The sequence below is a fragment of the Pagrus major genome, chromosome 21 (assembly GCF_040436345.1).
Source record: "Pagrus major chromosome 21, Pma_NU_1.0".
In the NCBI taxonomy this organism is placed as follows: domain Eukaryota; kingdom Metazoa; phylum Chordata; class Actinopteri; order Spariformes; family Sparidae; genus Pagrus; species Pagrus major.
Genome location: NC_133235.1, coordinates 26,077,227 through 26,095,869, shown reverse-complemented (window position 1 = coordinate 26,095,869; position 18,643 = coordinate 26,077,227). Strand labels below are relative to the sequence as shown.

General features: G+C 45.1%; 2 protein-coding genes across 3 annotated transcripts in view; one reads left to right on the top strand and one right to left on the bottom strand.

Annotated features, from left to right (window-relative positions):
- Positions 1-4,519, top strand: part of LOC141016201 (protein unc-13 homolog A-like) — a 35,356-nt gene extending 30,837 nt beyond the window's left edge. Inside the window, exons 38-42 of the mRNA XM_073490438.1 lie at positions 698-845; positions 1,340-1,396; positions 2,199-2,285; positions 2,390-2,546; positions 3,297-4,519. Of these exons, the coding sequence (XP_073346539.1) occupies positions 698-845; positions 1,340-1,396; positions 2,199-2,285; positions 2,390-2,546; positions 3,297-3,585 (738 nt within the window). The 3' untranslated portion in view covers positions 3,586-4,519. The remainder of the gene's footprint in view (positions 1-697; positions 846-1,339; positions 1,397-2,198; positions 2,286-2,389; positions 2,547-3,296) is intronic.
- Positions 4,520-8,737: 4,218 nt separating this feature from the next.
- Positions 8,738-17,877, bottom strand: LOC141017345 (RNA-binding protein MEX3B-like). 2 transcript variants are annotated; one of them, XM_073492024.1, is made up of 4 exons: positions 17,320-17,877; positions 16,080-16,673; positions 13,727-13,995; positions 8,738-13,584 (listed from the first exon to the last, which is right to left on the bottom strand). In XM_073492024.1, exons 2-4 carry the CDS (start codon positions 16,579-16,581, stop codon positions 12,367-12,369), a joined length of 1,989 nt encoding a protein of 662 aa, XP_073348125.1. In that variant the 5' UTR covers positions 16,582-16,673; positions 17,320-17,877; the 3' UTR covers positions 8,738-12,366. The 2 variants fall into 2 exon arrangements, with proteins under 2 accessions (XP_073348125.1, XP_073348126.1); XM_073492025.1 differs by having other exon boundaries at positions 16,080-16,670.
- Positions 17,878-18,643: the final 766 nt, after the last annotated feature.

Here is an 18,643-nt window from a genome sequence, read left to right as displayed (position 1 = left end):
TATATGTGAAATTTCAGGATAATTAATCAAATAAAAACTATTTATTAATGGTGGGGTGCTGAGGATGAATTGAAAAGTCTCACAGCCAGAGGAAAGAAACTGCTCTTTAGTCTGGTGGTACATTCGACACTAAACAAAGTTTACTTCATTTCTCCTTTGTCATTTTTTGTCCAAAGAGGCCGCCAACACCAACAAAAGCTGAAAGTTTCTTGTAGTAACTTTAAATATATGCATAAATGTCCAGAACACCCTGAATATGTATTTTGGACTTTTTCTTCCCACTAGTCTGAAAGAAGAAAAGCTCTGGAAGCAGAAGAGCTTGAAATCTAAAACTTAACCACTGCATGTAAAAATTATGTCATCACCTGATACATCTCCCCTTAAAATATTCTTCTGATTTTTTTCTGATCAAAACATTTAAATTTGGACATCATAAACATCAATAGAATCTAAATTTATATACTTAACAGCACTAAGTTGATACTGCAACTACCTGTTTGGTGAACATCAGTGCAGGTTTAGAGGTTCAAACCATCACACCGCTGCTCCGTAGCTCCAAAGCTGATGAGGTTGTTCCACTCTACTAAACAGTTTTGTCACAAATCGTCCACTTCGAGCACTCTGTGTCCTTCCGTCTGTCTGTGCCTCTGCCTGCCTTCTACTATAAGCACATGTCATGTCTCATCTGTTCACGCAGCAATACTTCCACGCCGGTGGTGTGGGCCTGAAGAAAACCTTCTTGGAAAAGAGTCCAGACCTGCAGTCTCTGCGCTACGCCCTGTCTCTGTACACGCAGGCCACAGACAAGCTCATCAGGAAGTTCGTCCTCTCACAGAGCGCTCAGGGTACGACTTCAGACGGCAAACACGCACACACGCACACACACACACACACACACACACACTGTCGCACAGCGGGTTCAAACAATTTCACACAAAAATGCTTTCAGTTACCCTCAAAGAGCTCCACTGCTTTTTCTTACTGTAACGACGGCTTATGGAATTAAATGGGATTATGAGATTAAACAGAATAACTCGCTTACAGTGTTGGAAGAAAATGTTTAATTCATTCCTTCAGTGAAGTACAGTGGCAACACCAAAACTACAATTTGCATTTACTGCTTTTATTTATATACAATATGATGCTAAATACCTACAGATGGATTTAAGATGAGCAGAAAAGGGGAATTATAGAAACTTCCATGTCAAGGACATCATTGTTACCAAGGTCTTTAAACCATCAGCTCCAGCTCTTTAGTCTTTATTTGCAGTATTTGGAAAGTTGTATGGATGCTTTGTTTGCCATCTTCTGACGCTGACTCTCCTCTGTCTCCTCTCAGTCCACGGAGGAAAAGGCATCAGGTGCACGGCCAACGAAGACACACCACCGGAGAAACGTACGTGTCAGCAGTGTTATGTAAAATCTGCATGTCCCCCCGAGCAACCCGCAGCAGCTCAGACATCTGTGTGATCAAACTGTCATCAACCACAGATAACCCGAGACAGCGAGCAGTGTTAGCCCCTCGGCACAGCCCCGACTCTCTCTCTCTCTTTCTACTTGTTTTTCCTCCTTTTGGTTTCCTGTTTGAACTCTTTTTCTATCAATTAATTGAGAAAAGGCACGACTTTTGCAGAGGACCGCTTGCGGTAGATGAAGCTTGTTACATACGTAGAGTGCATGCAGAAATTCAAACAGCTGACCAGGTGAAAACAGCAGCGACTTGAGATCAAGGAGAGCGTAGGATGTGCAAGACACGATGAAAGAGGGAGAAAAAGGAGCTTCTTTCAAGGAAACTTGTGTTGCGGTTTGGATTTTTTCAGTTTCGTCTCCTTTTTTTTCTTTTTCCCTTCAGCGTCAAGAGAGTCTTACAAACGAATTACCAGCCATTGCTGCATTACAGTTTGCCGTTTGCTCAGCATTAGAGCTGGCACAAAATCTGCTCTACCCAGCCAAGCCCTGCTCATCTGATTATCACAGAAAACCTATGTGTGTGTGTGTGTCTGTGTGTGTGTGTGTGTCTGTGTGTGTGTGTGTGTGTGCGTGTGTGTGTAGTTTGTGCATGTTTAAATTTAGTTCACAATCTGCTGATGCATCCCGTTTTCTTCAAGTCATATATCTCAGCTGTGCTACATTATGGCCATCCAGAGCCAAATGGGCAAACAAACACAATGGACCACTTACTGTGTGCGTCTTCACAGCGTCCGGAGTGGATGCGGTCGGCGAGGTGGTCATGTGCGTGGACATTCTGCCCCAGCCTAATGGAGAACACAAGATCAATGTGAAAGGTGAGAAAGCAGAACAGACTGTCCCATTTCTGTGATATCTCTCAGTTATTAGTCCGTACTTCTCGTCTCTTCCCGCTTTAACTCAACCTACTTTGATCCTCCAGTGGTGGCTGCTAATGACCTGAAATGGAAGGCGCAGGGCTTCAGGCCTTTCGTCGAAGTCTACATCATCGGTCCTCACCTCAGTGACAAGAAGAGGAAATTTGCCACAAAGTCCAAGAACAACACCTGGTCGCCCAAATTCGCCGAAAGCGTCCAGTAGTGAGTGTTCACCATTTCTGCTGCTGATTGATTTCTCTTTGTTTCAGCTTCCTGTTCAGTTAAATCTATGCTATTGCTCTGGTAACTGGCTGGACGGGACAACACACGACAGACAAAATACCTTAAATAAATACAGAGAAGACAATAAGATAAAAACAACACATATGAATCGAAAAGCTGCAGGCTGCAACTTAATTTTGCTAGTCCCGCAAATGCACAATGTAAAGTTTTATTTGTCTCTAGGGGGTCTCTCTATCAAAACATTGAAAACAAAAGACAAAAGAAGGCTCATTTATGCCCATTTAGATGGCCGTCTGTCTCTATTTGTATGAAATGAATTCACAGAGCAAACAGAGCAGTAACACCGGAAATTGAGAGGAGCAATGTAGCCAATAGTTTCAGAAAGACAACAGAAATGTTGTCAGAGGAGGTAACGTATTAAAGTTTTATTCACGTTATGTTTAGTCACGTTCGGGACGTCCTTCCTCACTCTCTGACGAATCATCTGGCGTTTACTCAGAAGTTATAGCGATAGGCAAACAAATGACACATTACCTTGATTAAAATAGTTGGAAGCATTTGAGATAATGTGAGTACACAACTCAACAAAATACAGAACAAATTGTTGCTTTTAGACATTCAACGGTGGAAATCTTACATATTATATCTTTAAATGTACAGGAAGAGTTTAAATTGCTCAATTCTTGAATACGTGAACTAAATCATGGATGCGATTCTGTCTTGTTTCAGCTCCTTGGGCACCGAGGTCGGTCCAGAGAGCTACGAGCTGCAGGTGTGTGTGAAGGACTACTGCTTCGCCAGAGAGGACCGCACCGTGGGCATGGGCGTGCTGCAGGTGAAGGACATAGCCAGCAAGGGCAGCGTCACCTGCTGGATGCCGCTGGGCAGACGCGTCCACATGGACGAGACGGGCCTGACGGTGCTGCGCATCCTCTCCCAGCGCAACAACGACGACGTGGCGAAAGAGTTCGTCAAGCTCAAGTCGGACCAGCGCTCGGCCGAGGAGGGCCGCAGCTGAGGGGGGACACAGTGTGTGATAGACATAGTATTATGCACACATATAGTACTCACACCTACATAGATAGACAACCATGTGCAATACACAAGCACACTCATGAAAACGCTCTATTGTACATATATCTGCATACATTATGCAACATTTACATCGCAATGTTATCAATGCAAACATGGAGGAATATGTTTATAAAGATCATATTTAATTTTGAAATATTTCCACAGCTCTCCTCTCTCAGTTTAGGGTTAGCCTCACGTTAGCAGCACTCGTCAGTCGTTCACTCAGTCTTTCCTAAAAACACATCACACCTTTTATACGCTGTACACGTGATAGAAAACAGCGCAGAACAACGAAAACCATGTGAATAGATCGAGAACGACCACTTTGCACTTTTGCTTCTCTGTGTCTTCAGGAGAGCAGTCCTTGCCTAGCTATGCTCTGTCCCTCCGTCCGTCCGTCCTCTTCGTTGTCCGCTTGCCTGCCTGACTGTGTGTCGTTCTTCCAGTCCGTCATACTCTCCCGTTGTTTGCTCTGCGTAGTCCCCCCCCCCCCCCCCACACACGGTGTGATGTGTTGTGTTCAGATGGAGTTCAGGCACAGATCTAAGATCAGCTTCCTATTTGCCCCAAAAATCCCAAATAAAGAAGAAAAAAAAAACACACACAACAAACTGACCTTAGATCAGTCTCCAGGGGCGACATCACCGCTAGTCTGTCCTGTAAATGTACGAACGTCCTGCATGTTGACCCCAGGAACACTGTGATTCACTCCCCCTCCCACATAAAAAGATGGGTGCCTCCAGTATTTTACCTGTGTGAGCATGGTGCATATATAACCCCTCGTACAATAAGGTTTTTATAATAATCATGACCTGACTAACCTTCATTATCGTGGAGAAAAAAACACACCGACGGTGGAGAGACGCTGAGCCTGATGTGTTGATAGAAGCGAAAGTTGTGGCGTTTTTTTTTTTGTTTTTTCTTTCTTTTGTTCTTTTCTTTTTTTTACATTTTCTGCTTCACGTCACAACAAACCGGAGCAATACCCCAGTGTCGAACACATCCACACCCCTAGAGTGCACATTAACTCCTAAAAAAAAAAAAAAAAAAAAAAGGGCTACGGGATCAGTGGACTGGGATGTCAGTTTACGCACTAATACATGCCGTCCACGCTTCTGTTGGCAAAGTGACCCGCAAGGTTTCAAACCCCACGTGCCCCCTCGTCGTCCACCTGCTCGGCCACACACTCAAGAAAGTCTGGAGGAACCACAGGAAGCCTGAAGGACTCACCCCGACCTCCCTCCCTCCTGCACACGTTATCCAAACCCATCTCTTTAAGGCAATAGTGGTTTTTATGAAGAACGAGCCCTCTGTGAACACTGCTGTGTCTTTTGTTATTGTGTGCGTGCATGTGTGTGTGAAGGTTGTGAGCGTGTGCAAAAAAAAAAAAATGGGCTCTGAGATTGTGAGCAATATACTGTACCTACATACCCCAAAATGTAATGCGCTGTCAATATAACCACAGCAAAACTGCAATATCCAGATCGGAGGAATGGGAAACTTATGATTCTTTCTTGTGTTTGTATGTAAATCACTGAGATATTTTTTATTTACGGAGTCATAAAAATCCCCATTCCTCTTGGAAAAGCTTTTTCTCACACATTTTTGAATAAGAGAGAAGGAGACGTGTTTTGCCTTTAGCAGGACCAAATTTGCACGAAGCGGATCTCAAGTTTGTTTGTTTTGTCGTTTTTTTAACAAAGAAAGAAGCCATCAGAGTCACCGCCAAGCGTTTATGTTCCAGTATTAGTTTCAGTCTTGTCGTGTGCGTAAAAATGAACCTCTTTACACACTCGCAGTCCTCGCTCGTCTTGTGGTGTCTTCTGTGAAATGATGTCGGTGACGGTGAGTGAAGCCGCTGTGAAACCGCGTGGAGCTGCACCGGATGTCACTGCTGGCCTGTCACATGTTGTCTTTACTGAAACATTTCTTACCAAAAAAACAAAGCTTCTGAATGTTATTCAGCCTCAGCAGAGCCTTCTTCCTGCGGTCAAAGGGATAGCTTGGGGACACCAAGTCATGCCTTTTTTTTAAATTTGGGCGTCCAAACTCCCCTGAAATAAAACCGATCATGGGTTCAATCATGCTTGATTTGCGGGTGAACTAGCCCTTTTTTTTAAAAAAAGGAGCTTTTCCGCCACATTGACCGCTCAGTGCAGTTACATTGTTTGTGTTGTCGAAGTAATCCCAGGACTCGAGACAAAAGCAACAACAACAAAATAATAATAAGCAGTTTGGGGCTCGTTGGTTTGCCTGCTTCATGTATGTACGCACACAAACACCTACTGCTGCACACACACACACACACGCACCACACACACACATCCACACCGACCTCTGCTCAAGCACAAAAGGGCACATGTAAGATGACACACATGCATGCATGCACGCCGACACAACTCTGTGGAGACCAATGACGCCCACCCTGTGAATAGAATCAACTTACAATTGCATGATGGGAAACTTTATCGTGCCAGCACGCGTCTCTTTGATGTTCCTCTTTTTGTTTTCACTGTTTGTTTTTGTTTTTATTTAATTTAAGCTCTGTAACGATAAGTCATCAATGTTTTTTGTTTTATAAAAGGCTTGTGAATACGTCATCTGTAACCAATATGAATGTAGTGTGAACACAGAACTCGCATGAGAGAATTATTTTCTACTGAGGATGTTTCTAATTTGTTTCTTATCATTATTGATCGTTCTTTAATGAGGATGAAGTGGAAACTGGAATGCAGCCTGATTGTGATCTGCTTCCTATTAAAAGGACATTTGTGTCACAATCTAAACGGCTGTTTTTATTATTCCTACTGTGATTCATTACATCTTAAAATCTAAAAAAATCCAGTGATGTCACTCATTGCATTGTGGGTAATGTAGGCTGTGTTGAATGAAAAAGGTGATACCTCTGGTTCTGCTGTATCGATTTTTATCATTTGGGTTTTTTTGCAATGCCAGACTGCTTTCCAAAACATGGTGCCTACATTACCCACAGTGCAATTCAGCCACTGAGTGACATCACTGGAGGCAATTCACATACGTAGTATTACTCCCAAACACTTTAAGTGGGTGTAGTGACCCTTTAGTAGTATCAAGAGCACAAGTTAAAGTAAATTATACATATATTTATATGTGTGTGTGTGTGTATGTGCCACTATGAGTCGACGTATTTGATACTCAGCATTTATATTTTATTTTTTTAATCCAAGATAAAATATATAAAGTAAATGTGGCCTACCTTGGCTTTGGTAGGTAACTAGTAACTTAATTATCAACTAAATGTAGCGGAGTAAATGTACTTTATTGTCCTCCATAATGTCGTAGAGTGCAAGTATAAAGTAGCAAAAAGTGGAAAGTTCAAGTACATTAAAACTACTTCAGTGCAGCAACTACAAGCACTCATAAATATTCACAATGATTTACAACAACAGTCATAACCCGTTATGACACCATTGTCTGTAACGATTAAACACACTTATAATGTGTTATAGTGTGCTGATATTTATAAGCAACCATACATTTTAAAATTGCTTCATCAGAAAAAACAGTTTATAATGATGTATAAGGTCAAGCATCAATACAAACAAACAAACAAACAAACAAACAAACAAGCTGTTTATCAGTAACTATTAGTGGTCATTGTTTGCTGTAAGCAGGTGTGGAAGTAACTAATTACAGCTACTCAAATTACTATGAATGTCATTTTTTTAAGCCTGGAATTTTTCTTTTACTTAAACATTCATTACACCATGTAATCTACTCAGTTACTTTTAAAAGCATACTTGAGTACTGAGTGCAATTTAAAAATTAAAATCTAAATTAAAATCTAAGATTTGGAGAAACAGACACAACTTAGAGAGCAGAATTGATCGTGTATTGAACATCAATGGTTAAACGGTAACTAATACTCTGAGTAGTGTTTCAGTACAAACAAAAACGTTGTAAAATGTATTTTTTTAACATCAACTAACATACCATGAATGGAGTACTCCAATGTAATCCATTACATTAATGTTTATAGTGCACGACTCTTAAAAAGTTGCACATTTTAATTTATTCACTCCTAAACGGTGTTGGACCAGATGCTGTTTCCCGTCTCGTGACGACAGCAGGGTGATGTATTGACACAAAACCTTCAGTTGGAACAATCAGCTTCCACCTCAGTGAGCTCAGTGTGCTCTCGTGACCTCTGACCTCTCTGGGTGGAGGGGTGGGGGTGTGTCACCCACCACCACTTTGCACAAGTTGAACCAGATGTTTTTGTTCCTTCTCAACAGAACTATTGTTCCAGTCAGTCTTCATTAAATAATCAGACATTTTCCTCTTTCGTACGGCATCACGGACACGTTACACTTTAGATTATAATCGTGTGTTAAAGGTTCAGCTCCTTTCTTTGACACTTTCTCTCTTTTCTATTATTTTCTCCATCAAACATTTGGATTATAAAATGTCAGACCTCTACCATGATGTAAGATGAGGAGAGGCAGCAAATCCCCACACTTGATTAGCTTTTGCTTTATAAATAATTATTGTTGCCAATTAATTTGCTGTCGATTAATGAATGATTTAATTTCAGCACTATTTCAGTTGAAAAGATGCCAAAAAACAAAAAGAAAAATGAATAACTTCCACTAGAATTTCCCAAAAAATCCAAACTGACATCCTTAATTTACTTGTTTTGTCAGACCAGCACATTATAACCTCCAGGCAGTTCATTCATAACGACATAAAAACAGAGAAAAGCAGCTGATCCTCAAATTGTAGAAGCTTCAAATGGCTTGAAAGGGGCACTTTTGCTTGATAACTAGAATTAAAATGGTTTTTCCATTATCGTTTCAGCTCCGCCTCTGACAACATAACGCATGTCGTCTTAAACCGAACCAAAATCCATCTAAATGTGAGATCCAGGAACATCCCAGCGTGCTATGAATCCTCTAAAGCTTTAACTGTCTGGTCCTCAGATTCACAAACATGTCTGATCTGCAGATTTCACGCCCCTGCTGCAGGTGTGTCTGTGCTGCCACCGTGTGGTGAGCGAGCAGCTCTTTGTCTGCAATCACGTTTCTCCTCTGCACAGAAATAAAGACACAGCACACGAGTTCTTCTTTTACAGTAAAAAAATGAAACCAAAAACAAGACTTTATTAAAGAAGCATAAAAAATAAAACTCTTGATACATTTCTCATAACCGTCAAGTCAGCTCAAATTATATGATTATACAATTTTCCCGGCTCACGGTTAAAAGGTCCATAAACTTTCAAATAAAATATATTTCAATTTTAAAATTTCTTCAATAATTTTCTCATTTTGTTATAAATTGCCTATATGTAGTACACAGGAAATAAGGAAAATAAAAAAAAATGGAAAATAAAAATAAATTTGAAGTAATAAAAAGGGTCACATTATTGTCTGGGATATTTAGGTAAGCAAATAAATTGTAAAAAATAAAATGTGTAAAAAGTTTTTTTTTTATCTTAAAAATTATTAGCTAATGCCAGGTGGCTTGAAGACATGCAGATGGTTAACTTACAAATAATGATACATGTTCTTTAGAAACTACACTTATCTTCAATTAAGTCATTTTGCTTTTGAAAACAAGATCCCAATGATTGTATTCAGGGTATATACACACACACAGGTCAGGCCCGAAGCCTCGTTTGCTGACGTTTTACATTTTGGTTCTGCATACAAAGAGAATTAAAGCAAAAAATAGGAGAGCGGAGGCTTGAGGGGTGTCTGTCACCCCTTACTGGCGTGGCTCTCTTCGCACCCACCCCCCCTCTAATCACAAAAAAGGTCAGAGGTCACTGGCTAGCATGCCTCAGGAAACCCTGTTTTCAAACCTTTAGGAAGGAAATGGGGGAGGGGGACACGTTCGGCTAAAAAAAATAAAAATCAGCAGTCGATCTGAAAAAATTTGTACCTTTTTTTTTTTTTTTAAACAATTAAACTACTGTACATTAAACCCTAACATTCTCTCATTGGCCAGAAACATCCCGGTGCAACATCCGAGGATTTACATTAGACTCATCCGGCGAACACAACACGTTTTATTCCTCGAACACGTCGACTTGGGACAGTTTAAAGAAGGGCTTTAAAGATTGGCCTCAACAGACTCACACAACAGTCACGGCTGACCTGTTCATTCAGACACACACGCAGCCCTGCATCTGTTCAGAGTGCTGCACGAGACGAAAACAATGCGTCGACGTTTGACATCGGGGCCCCGGCCAAGGAGGAGGACGGGCCGCCCGTTTCCACCACAATGAGAACAGGGTGGTCGTGTCTACGGCGCTCTGGAGAACTAAACGAGGCCTCCCCACTGCCGACTGTTCATCACCGCGGTTCAGTAGGGAGATGCACCAAAGCACCATGGGATAGTCCTCGCAAAGACTACCTCTTTAGCTCCTGGACAGGTTTTTTTCCTATACGTGTGGACACATGAATTAGTGCACTGCTGCGCTCAACCAGGACAGCGACTTATTGGATTCCTCTGTGGAGCTACTGCCCTCGTCACCTCAGTAACAAACCAACAGTCAGACAGCAAATAACATGAAACTGGCTGGAGCACCAAAGCACAGCAGCAACTGCCCACTGACTCGAGTAGAGTTCCCCCTTTCCCCCCCTCGATATTAAAACGGCACAATCTGCGACTACCTGGGGGAGGACACACTGCGACTGCAACGCCCCAACGAACAGGATCCACGTGTGATGACTGTGTAGGGACAATTAGAAAAGAATCGTTAACAAACACAAGCAAAACATTCTGCAGCTGCTGGGATTTGAACACAAACAGTGTCTGGAAGCCCTGGATGACCTAGCTACTAGCTGCCATAAAGGATAAGTTGATTTTCTACCTACTTTTTGTGAGCCTGAAAAATGTGATCGTGTGTCTGTGCAGTCAAGAGGAAGCCCTTTGAGAATTAGCTGTGTCGTTTAAAACTCCTGTCGTCATGGCTTGTCTCATTCTATGAGCTGATTTCCATGTATGTTCGAAAGGGGCCACTAATCGCGCAGACATCGCCCAAATCATACGAACAGTATTAACACTATTGGAGGCAGTTACTGCAAACTCACACTGAATTTTTAAAAACAACACGAACACAAAACAGGATGCAACCGCCTCATCAGGAGTCACTCAGTAATGCTAGGAAACATAGGACAAATCTCAAAAAACGACTAACCATTTAGTGCACTACATTTAGCCAGCGGTGTATGGGTGTGACAGTGTGTCATCAGAGAGTGCCATACAGCTTTGCTGCGAGAGTGGGGTGGAAGACCGAAACTACCAAAACATAAACAGTAAGAGGTGTTTCTTTCTTTTTTTTTCTTCCTTTTTAGAGGGACCGCGAGTCGAGCCCCTTGTTATTGTTTCTTGTGGGAGGAGCAGACGTTTCTCCTGAACCTTATTGGACAAAAAAACATTCACGTGTGGCATCAGAAAAGCCCTATCTCTTCCTAGAGTTTGACAGTCGAGAGTCAAAAAAACTAGTAGAAAACGCTCAATGAGCCGATCTAAGTGTAACAGACGAGAGAGGGTGTGAGGGGGGGGGGAAATGTCCTGGTGTGGATGGATCAGAGTATCACCTTCCCCGCGAGACTGTGAGTGAAGTGAAGGGGAGGGGAGGGGCGGCAGGACAGGAAACCTTCTCATGATCATGCTGATGTAACAAACAGCATGAGTGGGCATTGATCTCACACACACACATACACTCGCTCACACACACACACACACACACACACGAGAAAGAGAGAGAGATGTAAAGGGATTGTCAGGCTGCCCAAACGTACAGAAACTGACCTCAGACACATTCCTACAGGATTTCTCACTTAATACAGGACAATTCATGTGAATCGATGCAGACGCCACATTTGAAATGTGGGCCCGACTCATCAGAATTCATCCGACACGTTATTGAATTTGATCGAGAATTAAGAGACGTCTATTAATAGCGTTCATTTGGCATCACTGATGGCTAATTTTTTTTTGTGTGGCAACGAGAAACAGGAATTCATCCTTCAGAGGTCCCTCGGGTGTGTTGTTTCCGCTCGGTGCCCGACTACATGCCGACCTTTAAAAAAGTTCCACGCTTACAGAAAAATAGCAACCCCGCCCCGTCGTGTCACTAACAACAGCATGAGTGAGAGCGGAGGAGAGAGAGCGAGGGGTTTGTTGGAACAGTTCTGTCAAGAACATTAAAATAAGGAGTAGAAAAGTGCAGGCCTCATTGACAGCTTCATCGAAAAATATCTGTTAAGTACAAAAGTGTCAAAAGGAAAGGCTGTGAGAGAGAAAGCAGGCAGAGATCTGAAGAAGCCAGAATGAAGAAATGTCGAGACAGACCGGCAGGCCAGCAGTGCAGGCTGCTCCGGCTCAAAATGAAGGCCTGAAGAGAGATAAGACACTAGTTTCCTTCCATAAGTTCACCACCGAGAGACTGTCTGAGCCCAAAGGTCTGCAGACCAGTTTCAATTAACTTCACTCTGAAAATAAGTCATTATTATTATTGTTATTATTCATCTTGACAGTTATCAGCAATAAATCAACATCCGTATAGTATCATCATCTCTATTAATGCATTTATTATGGTCCATCATGTGTGTGTGAAGGTTATTAGTGTGAATCCTTCCATCATCTCCTCCACAGCTGGTGCCCCACTCCAGTCCTCTTCCTGCCCCCCTCATATTTACCCCACCCCCACCCCCAAACCCAAACCCCTGCCAGAGCATTAGGAGAAGATGCGGATGCACTGTGTGGTGGGGGTGTGGCAGACGGGGCACTCTGGCTCGGCTGACTGGCAGATTTGCCCGGCGCACTCCATGCAGAACAGGTTGTGGCCACAAGGCACCAGGGCTGCTGTCACCTCGCTCTCGTAACACACAAAGCAGTCCCTGTTGATCCCGGGGCCGACGCCGACCAGACCCGCGACCCCGGGGCCGGTGCTGCCTTTCAGTCGGCTCAGCATCCCGGAGCTGAGGCCCACGCCGCTGCCGCCTCCTTCGGAGTCAGTGGGTGAACCGCCGGGCAGGGAGGAGGCCGAGCAGGAGGAGTAGCCGGTGGACGAGCCGCCGGAGCTGGAGCTGGACGCTCCGGAGAAGGAGCCCCCTCCTGCGCTGCCGGACTGCAGCCAGGACAGAGTGCTCAGGGGGTCGCTCTGGGCACGACGGGCTAATGGATGATCTAGGGGGCCCACGCCTGTGTCCTGAGGCAGAGTTGGAGACAATCGTGGAGTGATGGCACCACCGCTGAGGCCGCTGCTGTTGCGACGTAGAGGCTGCTGCTGGGAGGAGCCAGCCGTCTTATTGCCTGCCCCGCCGTTAACGAAAGGTGCCCAGATGTTGGAGGCGCTGAACTCAAAGCCCAGTTCCTCTGAAGAGGGCAGCCCTGGGGTGGAGTCGCCCCCAAAAGAGAATCCTCCTCCAGCACTGCTGGAGCTTGTGCTAAAAGGGCTAGTGGGGCTGCCTCCATCGTTGGCCTTGCGGGTGGCGTTGAAGTTTTCTGAGCTCATGCCGCCGTTGTGCGTGTGATAGGCGACTGAGGAGGACATCTTCCGGCCGGAGGAGTGGTGCATGGACATGGGAATAGCAGGAGGTGGGGAGGGTGGAGGAGGAGGGGGTGCAGAGTGGTGGCCGGTAGCCCTGGACCACAGAGACGCCCCCAGCCCCCCGCTCAGGGCACCCAGACCTTCTAGACTGACATCAGTGCCGTTGGAGTGGAAGTCATTGTCTCCCTGCAGGTCAACAAAGGTTCCAGTCCGCAGGGTGATGTGGGTCTCGATCTCCTCTCTCGCCCGGTCAACGTTCTCCGGCATGCCGGTCACCTCGAACACCGGGTCTTTCTCTCGACTGGGTGTCACGATGTAGGTGTGAGTCTGCTGCTGGATGCGCTTGATAGTTGCTCCCTTTGGTCCAACAACTAAACCGACTACTCTGTAGGGCACCCTCACCTGGATCAGTGATGAGAGAAATGTTTTAATGTCTGAAATCTTTATCTCAAACTACAGTTACATTTAAACCTAATATCCATTTATCTCTTTGTGACCAGGCAGAGTGAAACAAAGCAGCATAATGACTGAAGGGTTTCTGTACCTGTATGGTGGTCTGTCCAGGTAAGTGTGGTGGTCCGGGCAGAGAGCCGCCGCCGCTGCCGCCTCCTCCTCCTCCTCCTGCTCCAGGAGCTCCAGCTTTGCAGCGGGATGCCCTGATCATGGAGAAATGCTCCGCCGCGGAGACTATCTCACGTTTGGCCATCTCCACATCCTCCCTGCGTCCCGTCACGATGAACACCGGCTCCTCGCCTCTGACTGGAGTCTTTATGTAGGTGTTTGTTTTGGCACGCAAGGCCTTGATCTTACAACCTGGGAGAGGCACAAACACATAAACATGAGATTATGCTTTTATAAACTTATAACTTTTATAAACAGTCACACAGAGAAGTTTGGTTACGTTAGGATCAACTGGTCGAATGAGAACAGTTCGAATATACACTTAGAAGTTTATAAAGTACACCTTGTTAAGACTAATACAGCAGCCCTACAATACATCCCGTCTTTGTGGAAGTTATATTGTGGAAATGAAGTTGTTCATTTAACTGTGTGGGTGGTTTGCGTGCTGCTGTTTGTGTCTCATATTTAGCTGCCCTAATTCAGGGGCGACCTGACTTTTCCTCTTGAAGGCCCAAAACTGAAACTTAAAGGTGGGCCACGGGCCAAAAGCAAACACCTATTGCATTTTAAAGATGCAAAATGGTACTAGGACCCCAAGTAGCCATAATGGACTGACTTCATCTACAAAGTGTCCTTCTGCCTGCCATCCTCTGATGTCAAATTACTAACAAGGGATCTTACTTAAAGGATTTTTACCTCTGGGAAAAAAAACTAGTATAAAAAGCTAAACAAAAGAAAATAGAAACATGTGGGAGGGCCAAGTGAAACCCACACTGATTGATACAAATAAGGTGGACCAAATATTAGAAACACCTCTCAGTGTGGTGAAGTGCAACAGCACCACAAACCCTCAAAAATGGTCATATAGTTGAATTAACAGCTTAAACGATGACTGAACTTGGGTTGCAGCAACTGTTTTCAAGGTATACTGTGGTATGAAAGTTGCTGATTATCAAACTGCGTATATTTGCTGATATGATATTGAATTTTTGTAATTAAAATGAATATTTCAAGTCTCCGTCAGGACACGATATTATATGAAATTATAATAAAGTGTTTGTAACCCTCCTATTCCTTGAAGGGACGCTACATATCATATCATAGGCCTTTTATTATCATAGGGCATTAATTTAAACTACAGCAGGTGTGTTTTCAATCTGTAGATTAATGATGAATTTACACCCCCCAAAAAAACTCAGAATCTCAGTTTTAGTGGCCAATTTACGCATCGTGGTGATCTTTACGCAGCGACGAGGCTTTCAACATCACACCGGAGGAGCAGCAGGTATGCGGGACGAACACGAGGAGCCTGTCTGCCCAAACATTGAGTCAATATCTGCTGCACTGCTTGTGTCAACTCATGCTCCTCCAGCACCAGCAGCAGCATCCAGCCCCTGTTTCTTTAAATATGGACGCTCGCTCCTCGGCGACCAATAGGGCGCACAGAGTGTGATGTCATCCTGGGAAGCAGAAAGCATGGCTTTTTCAAACAAAGGGAACAATGCCGTAACGCTACCGCGGCTGCGACGGGCAAAGCAAAAAACCCCCCGTGTGTTTAAAAAGTCGAAGACATATGTCGACGGAAACAAAGAGGGGGAAAAATTTAAAAAAAAAACAAAAAAACGCGTGGATTAAAAGCGGCTCAGACGAGAGAGAGAGAGAGCGGCAGACAGGAGCTGGGTGCAGGGCGTAACACCGCCCAGTCCCGTGTTTGTGCGCCTGCTTGCCCTCAAAAAATCTGCCCAGGAAAGGCCCTTAATAAATCAACAATAAAACACCTCCGTGGGTTTTAAAAAAAACGGTGCCGCTTGAGATCCGCAGCGCAGAAAAGCGGCGTGTTTGGGTACATTTCCTTTGTTTGGCGCAGGCTGCTAGACATGTCCAGACTCCCGACAATCTGCCGCTTTGTCTGACCCTCTCCCACCCCTCCCCCTCCCTCCCTGCTGCTCATCAGCCTCCCTCCACGCTCACTCTTGTCAAGGCATTGTCTAAACACTGATGGCAAAATACATAATGTAAATAAAAAAGGGATGTATGCCTTTTTTTTTTACCCGCATTATTTTGTCATTTAATAAAACAGAGGAGCAGCAGGCTGAAGAAAAGTTCAGAGACCCTCCTCTCTCTCTCTCTCTCTCTCTCTCCTCCAGGCAGCCACCCAAACAAAGAGCCAGCAGGCTGCATGCTGCCTGGACATCACGTCCACAAACACGAACACTTGGATTTATTCCTCAATAAATCAATCAATAAATAAAATAAAATAAACCAGCAACTCTTACCTTGTCTCCCCACTATCTCGGCCACATGTTCAGAGCTGGGCACAGGCACGCACTCGGTCATGTTGACACTTCTCTTCCTGTTGCAGAGGACGGAGCTTTGTTCCCCGTGGAGCATGGGGTGCGAGCCGGCCATGTGGTACCCGCCCGAGCCGTAGTACTCCGGGGACGGAGAGCAGGACGCGGGCGAGTCCCGGGACCCGTTGGGATGCTCCAGCATCTGCAGATCCACGTAGCCGCCTCCGCCGACACCGTTGCAGCCTTCGGAGCCGGGACCCTGGTTCCCATCCAGGCTGTCGCTCACACCACCGCCACCGCCGCCCCCGCAGTCCACCTTCTCCAGGGCCATGAGTGACAGCTGGTCCAGGGCGAAGCGGAGCGCCTCTTGGTGGTCCTCTTCCCGCGACTCCTGGTCCGTCTCCCGGGGCAGACCGACCCCGCTGTGCTGGCTGCTGATCACCACGTCGTGGTCCATAATCTCGGGGTGGAATAAAGGGCTCGGCATAGTCTCTCCGTGGATCTCACATCAGATCACGGATGCCTTGTTTGCTGTTTTTGGGGGGGGAGTGAGCTCACCCTCTTCTTCTTCTTCTTCTTCTGGAAGAAAAAATGGAGGAAAAATAGGGAAAAAAGATATAAAGTGTTTGTTTACGATTTAAAAACACACACAACAAAAAGGCAGGAGCTGTGCACCGTGGGGGCAGCCGATCACGAATAAGCAGCAGCAGCAGCAGCACACATGAGCAGTGTTGATTTGGGCGCCTCGCTTTGTCTGTTGTTGCTCCTCGTCTGACACCCGGAGACGTCCAGGAGGAGGCTTGTTGTGTCGGGACCGAGCGTGCCCGCCTCAGCGCAGGCGAACAAAGTGCTTCCCGGCGCATACATGGAAAACCATAGCGACGCTAACATAACACCGGTGTGTGTGTGTGTGTGTGGGGGGGGGGGGGGGACACTTACACACACGCACCGGCAGATTTATATAATAAAAAAAAAAATGTAGATTAATTAAAAAAGCAGCTAAACGAGCTGTTGTTAGCTTGCTAAGCTAACAGGCTAGTCCCGCACAGGCGGCACTCGGTCACGTTGTCGACCCCTTTGTTTGGGAGCAGCGCAGCTAGCTCGGCTAGCCCCCCCTCTGCTCTGACAGTCGGGGCAACTTGGGTGCTGCTCATTCACAAAAGGGCAGCCCGTGTTGTTGTTGTTGTTGTTGTTTTATGAAAATTAAACAAGCGCGAGAACTTACTTTATCTTGGCTCGACGGTGCTCCTCTCTCCGCCTGTCGCCCAGTTCTTGAGGGGGGGAAAGATGAGAAGCAGCAGCAGCAGCCAGGAGGAGGAGGAGGAGGAGACCTGTGCTGTGCAACGCTAGGAGCTAGCGGGCTAGCTAGCGAGCTAGCACGCTAAATGGGGGGGCGTAGGAGAGAGAGAAAAAAAAAACACGTCTAAAAAACGAAAAGAGGGCACTGTTGTTGTCTTTTCTTTCTCCGTCTGGAGAGTCAAAGCATAATCCTGGGAGTGTCACCGGGTCTTCATGGGTTGCGTTTCGCCCCAAAAAAAAAAGGAGGAGACACCGTAGCTGAAATCCAAGGTTAGCAGTTACCTTTTTTTTTTAGTTGTTAAATGTAAAAAAAAAAAAAGAAGAGAGAGAGAGAGAGACAGTGATTCTCGGCTCTCTTGCTGCTGCCTGACCCCGCTCGGTTCGCCGCCTTTGTCTCGCCAGGCGCACGCCGCTCCGTCTCCCGCACACGGCACTGACGTCACCCGCGACACAACAATGGGTTCAAAGGCCACATGCAGCAAGAGGAGAGCATCAACGCAGAGCCACTGCTACTGCTGCTGCTGTCACTGCCATTGTGTCTGTCAGGCTGCAGGGCACTCTCTCTTTAATGCATGTTGTTGCATCCTCACTGCATTGGTACATGTTGTTTTTTTTTTTTTTGTGGTCATGGTTGGGTGTGTTCATCATGGCTACCAATGAGGTGTTTTTTGGGGTGGTCCAACAGCATTGAAGGATGCTCATGCAGCGTGTGTGTGTCTGCGTTTATTTGTGCTTTCTAGGTAATAAAAACAAATTGCACAATGAATATATTCATGGAGGAGCTGTGGGTTCGTGTAAACATGTTTTTTGAAATATTTAAAGCATCATTTTTTTTTTTTTTGCACTAGAAATTAAAGGGTATGTATCTTAAAACAAAGAGCACATGGTGATATGGATACTGAAGGAGTTAATGATCCCCTCTGTGGGCTTCCTTGCTGAATTGGGGTGAAAGGATACTGATGCAAAGAGGTAAATGAACCCAGTTACATTTTATTTATATTGCCTCAGTGGGCTTTACAATCTGTAGTGTGTGATACGCTTCCTGCTGAAGCCTCTTATTGGCTTTGGTTCAACCGGGACAGTAGATTTTGGAAGAGAGAAATCAACACGATATACATACGAGCACGAGTATTGTTTCTATTTAGATGTGAAAATCATTTAATCGTCGTTTAAAAAATAAAGTACCTGAACCTTGATCGCAATTCATGGCTTCAAGACTCATTTTTCACACCGGTGAGCCTAAAAATCTC